At 39.0% G+C, this 13,860-nt stretch overlaps 1 protein-coding gene across 4 annotated transcripts in view; it reads right to left on the bottom strand.

The window, feature by feature from the left end:
* LOC137369344 (low-density lipoprotein receptor-related protein 4-like) overlaps positions 1-13,587 on the bottom strand; it is a 50,930-nt gene extending 37,343 nt beyond the window's left edge. The window contains exons 1-6 of one of the 4 annotated variants that reach the window (XM_068030418.1): positions 13,468-13,587; positions 11,319-11,438; positions 10,585-10,704; positions 4,938-5,141; positions 2,173-2,341; positions 407-575 (exon numbers count right to left, since the gene is read on the bottom strand). In XM_068030418.1, the coding sequence (XP_067886519.1) occupies positions 407-575; positions 2,173-2,341; positions 4,938-5,141; positions 10,585-10,704; positions 11,319-11,438; positions 13,468-13,519 (834 nt within the window). In that variant the 5' untranslated portion in view covers positions 13,520-13,587. Of the gene's footprint in view, positions 1-406; positions 576-807; positions 1,183-2,172; positions 2,342-4,937; positions 5,142-10,584; positions 10,705-11,318; positions 11,439-13,467 lie in introns of those variants that run through there. The other 3 variants (XM_068030416.1, XM_068030417.1, XM_068030419.1) reach the window with 3 other exon arrangements.
* Positions 13,588-13,860: the final 273 nt, after the last annotated feature.

Genomic DNA, 13,860 nt, shown 5'->3' with positions numbered 1-13,860 from the left:
TCCATTTTAGCCAAGAATAAAGGATAATGCTTTACAGCAAATTAAATTACACTTAATTTTTAAAATGCATACATCTGTTTTAACTATTGTAGTCCATTTAGCAATGTTTGCTGAACTTTCAGAACACCTAGTTTGGAACAGAAATAAAAGAAATTGGATGCATTTGGAAGAAGCAGAATTATTCAAGTCAGGCAGCATCAGTGGACAAACAGTTAAAGTTTCAGGTCTGTGATCAGTTTCAAAATGTTAATTTACTCTCCAGATGCTGCTAGACTTGAATATTTCTAGCTGCTTGGAAGCTAGATTTACATAAACCAAGTGATGACCCCTAAAATCCCCACAAACTACATGATCAGAAGCTATTTATGCTCAGTTGAGCTGTGCCAGCAGGTATAAGTTTACTCACATGGTCTTCATTAAACCAGTACAGTCGCTCTGTTGGATAATCTAGAGAGAGTCCAATTGGTTCTACTGAGTCAAGAACAGCAACTACTTTTCTTTCAGAGCCATCCATGCCTGCTGTCTCAATGTGGGCCTTGGAGTATACATCTCTCTGGTTTACCCAGAACATGCAGCTGAAAGAAAGAAACACTTTATATTTACGCCTTTAACTAGCCTTGCTGGATTTAAGATTTCTCTGGTTTCTTCTCACGGAAGACTACAATCAGTTCTACAACTTAATATCCCCAATATGAATAAATTATCTAATTCAATGTACCATTTCAATTGAAGGCTCAATTAGCCATCTCCCTTTGACAGTTGCACTCAAATTTCATTTCTAGCTCCTCTGCGGTCATGTTCAATTACCTTTGCTCTCGGTATGTCCAATTCAAAGCTGATTAAAATACAGCTCCCATAATTCAGAGATGATGTGACTAAGTGAAACTCTTCACAACCCCTTTCCTCAATTTGAGGGTGGCCATTGGAGTCATGGCATCACCTAGTGTAACTGCACTTCAAAGAAATTGTCCCAACATCTCACTTGTTCCTTTGAAGAGAATCTTAGACTCTGGTTGGTTTACCACTCCCTCAGGGAAAATAAAACACTGCTATATCAAATATCTTCAACCTTCTCTGCTCCAATGGAAAACCTTCTTCCTTAATCTCAAAAAGGGAGAAAAAAAAATCCTTTATCCTTAGGCAAAAAGACTGCCACATTGCAGGCTGAAGAACCACACTTGAAGTCATAGCTTAACTTCAAAGATTTAAGCAGCTTGAATAAGTTACTTGCTTACTATGTTCATGACAGGAGCACACACTTATCTGACCTTACAACCACTCCCAGGTAAGGCATTTTCCCCTGAAGCACAAGCCAGTTTCCCTGCCAAGTACCATATATTCTTTAATATTTGAGCACACATTCAGACTCCAGGTACAGGAAAAAGCAAAATGAGTATGCATTGTTGAACCAGGAGTTTACAGCACAAAGCTTTGTGTTTGCTAGAGAAACTAACAGATTTGGCTACCTTGCTTGCCAAAACCAGTTAACTGTTTAGAATCACTTATTACAGTAAGAGTGCAAACTAACTGCAAAGTTTACCTGTTGCAGTAAAATGTCCTCCCCTGCATGACAATTATAATTTGATAATTCCCCACATGCATTCTCCAATCAGGAGACTGGTCACTCCACTAATAGCCTTCATTAAACCTTAGTATATTTTAAGCTACCATGTGTGGGGAAGCAGCTTTCACATCTTTAACCAGCGATGACCCAAGTTTCATCTGAAGATGAAGCAGCAAGGTACATAGAAAATATGTCAACTGAAGACTGTTTACTAATTTTATACTAAAAGGAATTGTTCATTCAAAACCTGCACACAGGTATAAGCCATGTTCATTTTACTATTGTAAAATACAACACCTGAAATGTGAAAAGAAATGGTGAAATGCAGCACAATGTTAGTCACAAATCAAGAAATTTTCATTTTCCATTTGTTACTTTACATGGACAAGCTAGGGATGTGCAATTTTCAGATGTACATAATACAATGGGAGCAGTGTACCCATTACAAAAGTAGAGAAGTTCAGTGGTACTTGCCAAGCATGCTGGATGTTGCATAGCCCATTCTGTCCAAGCAAGGGTGGATACAAAAGTGATCAGACGTTTACATTGATATACACCAGTTTGTAAACAAACATGCACCTCAATAGTTCCACTGAAAAGTTGCATACCTTTTTGCTGGAAAGAGAACTAACTGTTCTGGTCTTATATTCTTTTCTAGAAGAGTCACAAAACCATTGCCATTAGACATGCCAGCACAAATCTTCTTTTCAAGGTAGTTGGTCCAGAAGATCAGCCCAGTAAGCCAGTCAACAGCTACACTAGTCACACCTTTGGCACCTAAAAAGGTCATTGAGGCAGTTTTACTTAATTAGCATTGAAAAATCCAAATTCACACTTAAATAGATTAGTTTAAACTTCAATATCCATCACCAAGGGTCACCTGGTAGTACTACAGAGTCCTGAAGGACATATCAGCCAGACTGGGCCTGGGGCAAGTGGTGTTAATTGACTGAGGGAAAATCTACTCTACCTTGTCCTCGAATCAGTCAGATAATACTCTTATGGACAGTTGCAAGAGTGACCATTATACAGTCCATAGAGTGGATGCATGAGAGGACATGCTCCATTGTGTTGTCTGAATGGAGAGACTCAGATTTAGCAGCTCAAAAACTGAGCATCTGAGACACTGTGGGCCATCAGTATCAGCACTGTACTCAAACACAATCTGTAACCTCATTGCCTGGCATATCAATCACCACCATTACCATTAAGCCAGGGACAATGAAGAATGAAAAACATGCCAGGCATACTTAAAAATGAGGTGCCAACCTAGTGCAGCTACAACATAGGCTACATGTATGCTAAACAGAGGCAGCAGGCAATAGACAGAGCTAAAATGATTCCAAGCCAACAGATTCGATCAAAGCTCTGCAGTCCAGCCGCATCTTGTGCAGAATAGTGGTGGACAATTAAACTGTGAGGCGGCTCCACAAACAGCCCTATCCTCAAAAGGGGAGGCCAGCATGTCAGTGCAAAGACAAAGCTGAAGTGTTTGCCACCATCCTCAGCCAGAAGTCTCCAAGGTTCCCACCATCATAGATGCTAGTCTTCAAGCCAGTGAGATTCATATGTCAAAGAAATGCCTGAAGGCATTGAATACAGCAAAAGGCTATGGGCCTTAATATCCTAGCAGTACTGAAGACTTGAGCTCAAAAAACTGTGCCCCTAGCCAAGCTGCACCAGTACAGCTATAAAAACCATCTACCTGATAATGTGGAAAATTTCAGGTAAAAATTAGAAATTTATTCCAGCCAATTACCACCTTAAGTCTACTAAAACAAAGACATGGAAGGCATCAATGCCATTGCTATTAAGTAGCACTGACTCACTCAACTGGGGTCTGCCAGGTTCACTCAACTCTAGACCTCATGACAGCTTTGGTCCTGAACACAGACCAAACAATTCCAAAGTGATGTGACTGCCCTTGACAGTCAGCATTTCACTGGGTGGGGTAGAGCCCTAGCAAAATTGAAGTAAATGGAAAATCAGGAACTCCCAACTGGTTGGAGTCTTACTCTAGCACAAAAGGATGATGGTTGTGGTCAATGGACCAAATCATCTCCACCCCAGGACATTGCTGCAGGTGGTGTCCTAGGCTCAATCTTTAGCTGCTTCATTAATGCCTTTCCCTCCATCACAAGGTCAAAAGTGTGTGGGGGAAGAAAGTTTGTAGTTCTCTACCATTTGCAGCTCCTCATACTCTAGTCCATGCTTGCATACAGCAAGACTTGGCCAACCTCAGGTTTGGGTTAAGTGGCATGTAACATTTTTGTGCCAGGCAATGATCAAGAAAATCTAACCAGCTCCCCTGATGTTCAATGGAATTACCATCACAATCCCACACCAACATCTTGGTTACCATTGACTAGACACTTAACTGGACCAGCCATACAAATAAATACTGTGGCTACAAGAACAGGTCAGAGACTGGGAATTGTCATGAGTAACTCATCTGACTCCCCAAAGCCTGGCCACCATCTACAAGGTAGAAGAGGGTGATGGAATACTCTCCACTTGGAGATGTGCACAGCTCCAACATTCAAGCTAAACACAAAAGGCAAAGCAATGCACTTGATCAGCACCCCATCCACCATCAGTAAACCATGGCAACAATGCATACCATCTACATGATGCACTGCAGCAACTTGTCAAGCACCTTCCAAACTGAGATAAGGATAAAGGCAGAAAATACATGGGACTGCCTGAAAGTTCCCCTCCAAAGGTCATAGACCATCCTGACTTGGAACTATGTCATTCCTTCAAGGTCACTGGTTCAGAAATCATGGAACTCTCCCCAACAGCACTGTGGGTGTACCAGATGGACTGACATGTCATGTCAAGGTGGCTCACTGCCTCCAGTGTGAATTAGAAATGGGCATTAAGTGCTGGCCTTGAGTGATGTGCAGATCAAGAATGAACAAAAAAGTGACTGGACAAGTTATAAATTGTTACTTGCTACAAATAATTGGTAACAATTGACAAGTACACAACTTGTGTTCATCATATTTTGTGTCAGGCCTTTCAGCCACTGCAAAACTAAACCCAAAAAAAGAAGAGTTCAGCAAAACCAGTTAATACACCATATAATCTACCTGAATACCTTTTTTCAAAACAATCCAGTTTTGCAATTAGTTTGTAAAAATCACCAGCATGTTTAAGATTTAATTAAACATATACAGGGGCAATCTTCATGTTGCACAAAGATAAAATTCAAGCCACTTCTAAATTCATTTGGTCTTTGATATACATTTCACCATGAAACTGGTGAAGTGATTCCACAGGATGGAGACAAAGTTCTACAGTAAGGTAGATTGCAGACATACAATACTATTGAGGAACAAGCTGAGGAAATGAGTATGCAAGTCAGTATTACCTTTGTAAATTGGAGAGCTTGAATTCTCAGTTAATGAACAAAATATGGTTCCCTCCACATCCACCCAGTAAAAGGCAGACTTTGCCAGGTCATATGCAATAGCTACAACTTCCTTAGCAACTGTCATCGTGTGATATTTCCTGCTGTTCAAATCAAGTATTCCTAGACTTTGGTGTCCTGCTGCCAAAATGAAAATAGCAGCTTCTGCAAAATAAAACATTTCAGTTGACTCGTTGTGGGTGCTAAGTCAGGTTTAAGAACTGCACAATTACTTTTACTTTAAAAATGGTTTGTTAAAAGTGTACATTATTGGGTGGAGTCAGATTAAGGGAGAAAGTAATAGTCTGAATCAGTGTTAATGTGCATGTATGTGAATACAGAGTGTGATTAATAAGACAAGTGAGGTACAAGTGCAGATTGCCATGTGGAAATACAATGTGGCTATAACAGACCTGGCTCAAAGTAGTGCAGCATTTGTTGTTACGTATTCCTGGATATAAGGAGCTCAGGAAATATAGGAAAGGGAAAAAAAAGGGGGAATGGTGGCAGTATGGATGTAGACCATTAGAGCTGGAGAAAAAAAAAGGATGTCCTAGGAGTTGAAGACAAAAAAAAACAATTTGGCTAGAACCACAAAAAAAAGGGAAAAGAGTGCAGTTACATTGCTTGATACCTATTGGCCACCAACTAGTGGTAAGGACGTGGAGGAACAAATTTGCAAGGAAATCAGGGGTGCAAAAATCATAAGGTAGTTATAATGGGGGACTTTAATTATTCAAACAGACTGGGATAATAAAATGGCTGAGAGGCAAGAGTTCCTAAAGGGTGTTCAGGAAAAATTTCTACAACCCTATGTTGCTAGTCCAAAGAGAAAGGAGGCACTGCTAGACCTGGTTCTTGGGAATGAAGTGGGCCAAGTGGATCTGGTATCAGTAGGAGGGCATTTAGGGGGAACAGTGATTTTAGGCTAACTATGGGAAAGGACAAAGATCAATCCAGGGTAAGAATAATTAACTGTGGGAAGGCCAACTTCAATGGAGGCAAGACTGGAGCTGGGGCAAATTAGAATCAAAAGCTGGCAGGAAAGGGAATAGACAAACAATGGGTCACTTCAAAGTGAGTTTGGGCAGTCAAGGTTTGTTCTCTTACAGGGGACAAGTTGAGCTAACAAATAGAGAGCTCCCTGGGATGACAAGAGGTAGAGATTAAGAAAAAAATTGCACTCATGATAGATTCTAGGTAGAAAATACTAAAAACAGGCTGGAGAAGGTACAGAGGGGAAGTGAAAAAAAAACAAAGCAGGAGAGACTGGCAGCTAGCATTTTAAAAAAATCCCAAAGTTTTCTATAGGCTTAAAAGTAGGGACAAGAGGATATACACATTGAGGCAGAGAGCATAGTTAAGGTTTTAAAATCAATACTTTGCATCTGTCTTGACCAAGGAAGATTCAACATTGACTGGGTTGTATGATACAAGTCAGACACTAGAGGGGTTTAAAATTGATAGAGGAACTATTGATAGGTTGTCTATACTTAAAATGGATAAAGAATCAGGGCCAGATGAGATGCATCCAAGGATATGGAGAAAAGTGAAGGTGGAAGTCAGAGGGACTGGCCATAATTTCAGTCTTCTTTAGACTTGGGGTGGTGCCAGAGGATTGGAAAACTGCAAAGGTTACACCCTTGTTCAAAAGAGGATGTAAAGATAAGCCCAGCAACTACAGGCCAGTCAGTAATTTCAGTGGTGGGAAAACTTAGAAAAAAAACCAGGACAAAAAACAATAGTCACATGGATAAATGAGTTAAGGAAAGCCAGTGTGGATTTTTTCTCTTCCCAAATGAAAAAAAATGTTCAACTCACTGGAGTTGAGGAGGTTACAGAAGGTTGACGAGGGCAATGCTGATGTGGTGTACATGGACTTTCAAAAGGCATTTGATACAGTGCCAGAGACTTGAGCAAAATGACAGCTCATGGAATAAAAGGGACAGTAGCAACATGGATACTAAATTAGTGGAGTGACAGGAAACAAAGTAGTGGTTAATGGATTTTTTTGGGCTGGAGGAAGGTTTGTAGTAGAGAGTTCCCCAGGGAAAGGGATGGGACCCTTGATTTACCCAATATTTATTAGTTACCTAGATGTTGGTGTACAGGGCACTATTTCAAAGTTTGCAGAGGATATAAAACTTGGAAGCATTGTGAACTGAGAGGATAGTGTTGAACTTCAAAAAAAAAAAGAGTGGCAGATGAGGTTCAATGCAGAGAAGTGTGAAGTGATTATTTTGGTAGCAAGAACATTGAGACACAATATAAAAGTAAAGGGTACAATTCTAAAGGGGGTGCAGGAGCAGAGGGACCTGGGTATATCTGTGCACAAGGTCATTGAAGGTGGGACAGGTTGATAGCAGTTGAAGCATATGGTATCCTGGGCTTTAGGGTATAAGAGCAAGGAGGTTATGTTTGTTTATGACACTAGTTCAGCTTCAGCTGAGTATTGTGTTCTGTTCTGGGTGCCACACTTTAAGACAGAGGGCATTGGAGGAGAGTACAGAAAAGATTCATGAGAATGGTTCCAGGGATGAGGAATTTCAGTTATGAAGATTGGAGATGTTAGGACTGTTTACCTTAGAGAAGAAGGAGTTAATTTGTTAGAGGTATTCAAAATCACAAGGGTTTGTACAGAGAAGATAGAAAGTTTCTACTCATGAAAAGGATCAAGAGGGCACAGATTGAAGTATTTGTTAAGCAGCAAAAAAAAAACTCTTCACACAGCAAGTGGTTAAGATCTGGAATGCACTGCCTCAATGTGGTGGAGGCAGGTTCAATTGAAACATTCAAAAGGCAATTAGACTGTTATATGAAAAGAATGTGCAGTGTTAGAGAGAAGGCAGGGGAATGGAACTGAAGGAATTGCTCTTTGTGAGCCACTGCAGACATGGGCCGAATGGCCTCCTTCTGCACCAACAATTGAGAGATTGTGAAGTCTGCAATGTAAACATCATAAAGGATGACTTTGCTCCATGGCAGATATCAGGAGCGTCATTTCAGCAGAGAGCTTGGGACCCCAAAACAGGGTCAGGTTGTATTTAAAGTAAATCATACTGTGACAGTCATTGCACATAGTTACATTTGCAGTGCAAATGCACCCTAATTAGCCTGGTTAAAACATTTGCCAGCTCAGCATTTGCTCAAACATTACCATGCAGAGAAAACAGTAGCAAATGTTAACAATTAATGCACAAGTTGACCATTAACCCACCAATGGAGAGATGCTTAGAATTCCAGTCTGAGAAGGCATTTCAAATCCTGAAGACATTTAGTTTAAATTGCTTGAAAATAGATACAGAAAAGCTTTCTGCTTTAAATTGGTCTCAGACGGAAATAAAATTTCAGGGCAGTATTGAAATTTAATGCAGGAGCTGAATTAGCTTGTCCTTTCTAGAGTCCCAAGTTGAGGAAAGGAGGCTGTGTATATATGACCAGTTAGCTTCATTTTAAAATTGGTTCTCTTGGAAATTTCACCAAGTTTAGCTGGGAGCAGAAACTCACTTTCACATTAAATATTTGTGTCTGATTTAAGTAGTGATTTTTTTTCCAGTTACAGGTTTTGATCTTTTTGGGAATTTCAAAACAGATCGACCTTCAGGAACAAAATTACAAATACTTCTAAGCCAAAACATTAAGATCCACAAACTCTAGGGTGTTCATTCCTCTTAACTTTTCAAAAGCATTTCCATACAGCAGGGCTATAACCAAAAAGGAAAGACTGGCATCAAAGCCTTTGGACACAGTTCAAGAATGGAAAAGCTTTCCATATAAACTGTAGCACAATCCACACAACCAAAAGCCAGCCAGAAGAATCTTTCAGGCTATGTTGAGACTTTGACACTTTACTCCCATTACCAAATACAGTAGTGGTTATGTTACTGCACTAGTAATTTCAAAAAAAAAGTCAGACTAATGATTTGAAGATGGAAGATCAAATCCTATGTGGGAATTTAATTTAGTTTGATAAACCTGGAATTAAAAATTTGTACTAGTTGTGACTGAACTTGACAGTCAAAAATCCATCTGGTTCATTAATGTCCTTTAGGGAAGTCTGTCCTTCCCTGGTCTGGCCTGTGACTAAAACCATAGCAATGTCAAATAAATTGAAAATGCTGCAAGTACTCTGGTCAGGCAGCATCTGTGCAGAGAAAAATAGTTAACATTTCAGGGTCTATGACTAAAAAAAAAAAAAAACAGACCTGGAATGTTACTTGTTTTTATTCTCCAGATGCTGCTTGACAAGTATTTCCAGCATCTGTAGTATTTTGCTTTAGTATCATAGCAATGTGGTTGACTCTTAATTATCCTCCGAAATGGCCAAGCTAGTTCTAGAGGGATAGGCAATGAATGCTGGCCTTGCCAGTGACACCCACATTCTATATTCTTAGATCAAAGCCATAACTGGCCTTCAATATTGACTGGGCAATGTTTCCTTCAGCATGAAAAGGAGACTTACCTAATAGCAATGTGCATCATACTTATTGGTTTAGGTTGGCAGGCAGCAAGGAGCAAGGGAAAATGAATGGAAGTACAAGACCAAAAAAAAGGTAGTATTGTAACTTTGTAGAAGTTTAGTAGATGCAGCCTCCAATTAGGTAGCTACAAAGGGAAGAATAGACCATTCATATCCACCAGTTATTGTCAAATAGAAACCAAAACTCCATTTAGACAATTAACTTTTACCCAAACCATCTGATCAAAAACAAATGAAATGCATTAAGGTTATATTGGTGCAACATACTACAAAGGTTTGATGCATGGAAATTGTTACTGTATTAAAATTGTTAATGTGGACAGTCTTACAATGTAGGAATTTAAGTAGCCATCTTGATACAGCTACTACAAGAAATGGCATTCAAATGAAGTGGTGTTGATGTTCAAATTCAGCTATGCTGTTAGGGACATGATTACTCAAAGATTGAGTTGTAGACACTGGCAACATCTTTGGAATTGCATCTGAAGTATCAGTGCCTAAAAGTACAATGCATGAATTGCCTGGTAACTTGAGCAATATATGCCTTGCATTGGATTAGCAGAAGATGTAGCTCCAAGACTAACACCTTTATTATGTTATAATGTTGTCTCCAACTCAACACCTGAATATGCAAAGTATTTAACCTTTAGATGATTCAAGGCACAAGTGATGCCAAGTTGGATTTTTGTAAAACAAAAATTTTCTTTCCACTATTGGTTATAATTGTACCTCCCTTTAGGAGATGGAAAGAACAATGAAGCAAAATCCAATAAGCCAAGTCACCTATTGATACTCCTTACTTTGAAGAATTGGAATTTTATCAGTTGCAGTTATTTAGAATTCAGTTCTCTTGTCTATTTTCAAGATGGGCACGTACATTGGCTTGCCATACTCTCCCCTCCCATTTGCTATATAATTCAATGGTCTTGTTATATAGCACCTCCTGCCTTTTGTGGCACTTATTTTCTGCCACATTACAGGTTGACAGTGGAAGGAAAACACTTTGGAAATAAATGGTTTCATAAAATGGAGAAATTAATACACAACCTTACAGCCATATGTAGCAACACCTGCAAAAGGAAAGGGAAGCCAGCCCAATATAGTTTCACTGAATTTTAAATTACTTACCAGAACAGTTCTTACCACCAGGCTGTAAAATCATGCCAATCGGACAAGTGCAGTGTACACCCCAAATAGCTTCTTCACACAAGGAGCTGCAGCCCCCATTATTGTCCCAACACTTTTTACCTAAGGCAAGATTTTGAATAGAAATGAACAGGCATTTTTTGCACAGCTATGAAAATGGGAAGGATTATGCAGTGTACAGTAAAACTCATTAAAGTTACCAGAATTGGTGAATTAAGTAGCCAATTGGCTGCAAAAAACAAGTTGCAAATAAGTAATTCCAACAAAATATTGTAGACTATGACATTAGTCATGATAAAACTCAAGCTGTAGGAAATGCAGTCAACACCCCCATTTGCAGTATTCATAGGGCACAGAATAATCAAAAAAGTGCCCTATATGTTGAGCTACTCAATCAGTTGTGCAATGATCCAGGGCAATAGTCTTCAGGAGGTATTGAATGCCAGGCTTTGACATTCTGAAGGGAGCAGGTGGATGCAACTACATATTAATGTAGACAGAGCTAGAATTAAAGAGATCATGAAAGCCCAAGATTATGAAGGTTATACATGTAACCCATTGAACATTACCATAGATTGGCAAGAGTTAGAAGGCACAAATCAAAAACAAAATTTAAAAACAATGGAAAACTGATCCAAATTTTGAATTCAAGTTTAGTTGCTACAAAATTAAATGTAATCCAAAATAAGTGCACCAAAAGCCAAGCCATGTCTTACCACAAGTTTCTGGTTCATCAGTTCCATCCATACAATCTGATATCCCATCACATATTTTATGCTTAGAAATGCATTTGTTGCTACATTCATATTCCACACATGTTTCTTTATGCTCAGCTTCTGCCATCAAGGATAGAGATACTTGGATTATACACTTCAAACAATGCACTGATTGATTTCCAAAAGGCACTCAAGGTGAGGCCACAATCTCCAATGAATGCACAACACTAAATGCACTGATTAGTGCTATACAAAACCACATACTAGGACATCCCAGGTTTAATTTGGATTTTTAAAATTGGGCAATGACAGCTCTTTGCAGCAAACGACCCTCATCCTTTGGATGAGAAGCTAGTGATTCCTCTGCCATTACCAACCAACAGCTGCTGATCCTTCCTCAGCAATGTGACTGCAGGCCCCAATAAGGCCATTTTAACATTTTGCCAACCCTCCAGTGTTGAAAGCCTCAGTCTGGGGTCAACCAAAAGTATTGAGATTCCCCAAAGTTCTGGGAAAAGTTGTGTTCAAGGACTAGCTTGTGGCTAATGTGACCCTATCCCCCCTGAGACAGGCACAAGGCAGGAAATGCTAGGACACAATTGTGCTCCAGTTGGAAAATTTAAGCACTTGAGTAGGTAGGGTCAGGAAATTTTTGGGCAATTGCGTTAATCAGCAAATTGAAAAGGAAATTAATCTTTCAAAAATGGGATCACTTTCAGAACTTTGCACTTCAAAATCCAGAAGGCAACCCATTAAAAACAAAAAAAAAATGACCCAAGGGAGAAATCTCAATATCTAGAGAGTCCACATCTGAGGGAAAAGAAAACAAAATTCAGTTTTTGTGCATCCTGATGCTTGCTGCTGGACCAAGCCATTGTTTACTACACAGTAAACTCCATAAAAGCCAATGTTTAATCTTCCCGATCAGATGAGTGTGGGTGGTTCAGATTCTAGAAACCAATAAAGCTTTGATATCCAATTAGACTGAACCTATATAAATGAGAAACTGCAGCCTTTGCACTTTGCCAGTTTGTTCACCCTGCATGGTATACAAACCCACTATGTTTATCATACATTGCACATTGATCCTTACTAAAAAAAAAAATTAAACCCAAAAAATGGTTAACAGAATTCATTCTATTTGCTCACTCCAATTTACATCGTTAAATTATATAGCAAAAATGAATTGCTTAACAGGAAAACCAGTAATGAATTGTTGGATCTTTTAATGAAATGTAGTGGCATTATGCAAATTCATAGTCTACAATTTGCTGCAATATCCCAATTAATCTATCCAAGAACATGGAAAATACCACTGATCCACTCAAATGTATTTTATGGGGCACAATTTTGTCATATTTAAATTGATAAGTTAGTTAATTAGACACTCTGACCAAGGAGATTTCATCTTAGCCAACACCCACAGTTCAAGTAGTGCATCACATAGCATTCAGGAGCTGGATTGCATTTGACTTTTCATTTCTTATCTAGGGGTGAAGGCTAAATACCACTGCTAATATCAGCAACTGAACTCAAGTATGGATACATTCCATGAGCACCAGAACATGTTTGAACTAGAATCAAAATTAGGAATGTCCAGGCAAGTCAAATGATTTACTTATCGTATTTAAGTAGCTCTTGCCCCACCCCCACCTCAATTGCTTATAACCTTTGACATTTCTAATATTTGCTAGTTCCGAAGGAGGGTCACTGACCCAAAACATGAACTCTGCTTCTCTTTCCACAGATGCTGCCAGACCTGCTGAGTGGTTCCAGCATTTCTTGTTTTTATTACTTATTGTAATAAACACATTACCAAAGCAAGCCCCTTTCTCAATATTTTGTTGACCACTCCCACTAGTGGGTGAAGAATCAACTAGTTTTAAAAAAGGTAATTATCTTTATACTGGAGTGAAAGACCCAACTTAACTTTATACCCAAAGTCAGTTAATTTCAGGTTTCAAAGATTATTTTAAACAAATATGGAAACAATTTTCTCCAATGGAGTGAAAATAGGAGCTGACCTGAACTGGCTTTATTATTTCCACACTGCAGCACACACCTCTTCCCTCCCCATCACCACCACAAAAGGTAGGTTAGAGTGAAAAGGCTCTACGTGCATGATATTTAATTCTAGCATTGAGCTCACCACAGAATTCTTCGTCAGAGTTGTCTCCACATTCATTAATACCATTGCACATGGCATCCTTAAGAACACATTTTTGGTTTCTGCATTGCCATTGTGTTCCAAGACAGGTCTTGTTTGGACAGTTAACTTCATCTGAACCATCATCACAGTCTGCTTGCCCATCACACAAAGTCCATTCATCAATGCAGTAAGTGCCATCATGACACTGGATTTTTCCAGTACCACATTTTGAGTATTCTAGGATAAATATAATGTTTCAAAAGTTAAAATGGTCAACACCCACAAATATTTCAGTAGAAAGCAACTTTGATAACAAATCTATTTGTTCAGACCTTATAGAAAGTATTCAAATCCAGAATTTCTGGTTTAAATGTAATGAAGTTTGTCTAAACT

The sequence above is a fragment of the Heterodontus francisci genome, chromosome 4 (genome assembly GCF_036365525.1).
Source record: "Heterodontus francisci isolate sHetFra1 chromosome 4, sHetFra1.hap1, whole genome shotgun sequence".
NCBI lineage: Eukaryota > Metazoa > Chordata > Chondrichthyes > Heterodontiformes > Heterodontidae > Heterodontus > Heterodontus francisci.
This window is presented reverse-complemented; position numbering and strand designations above follow the sequence as displayed.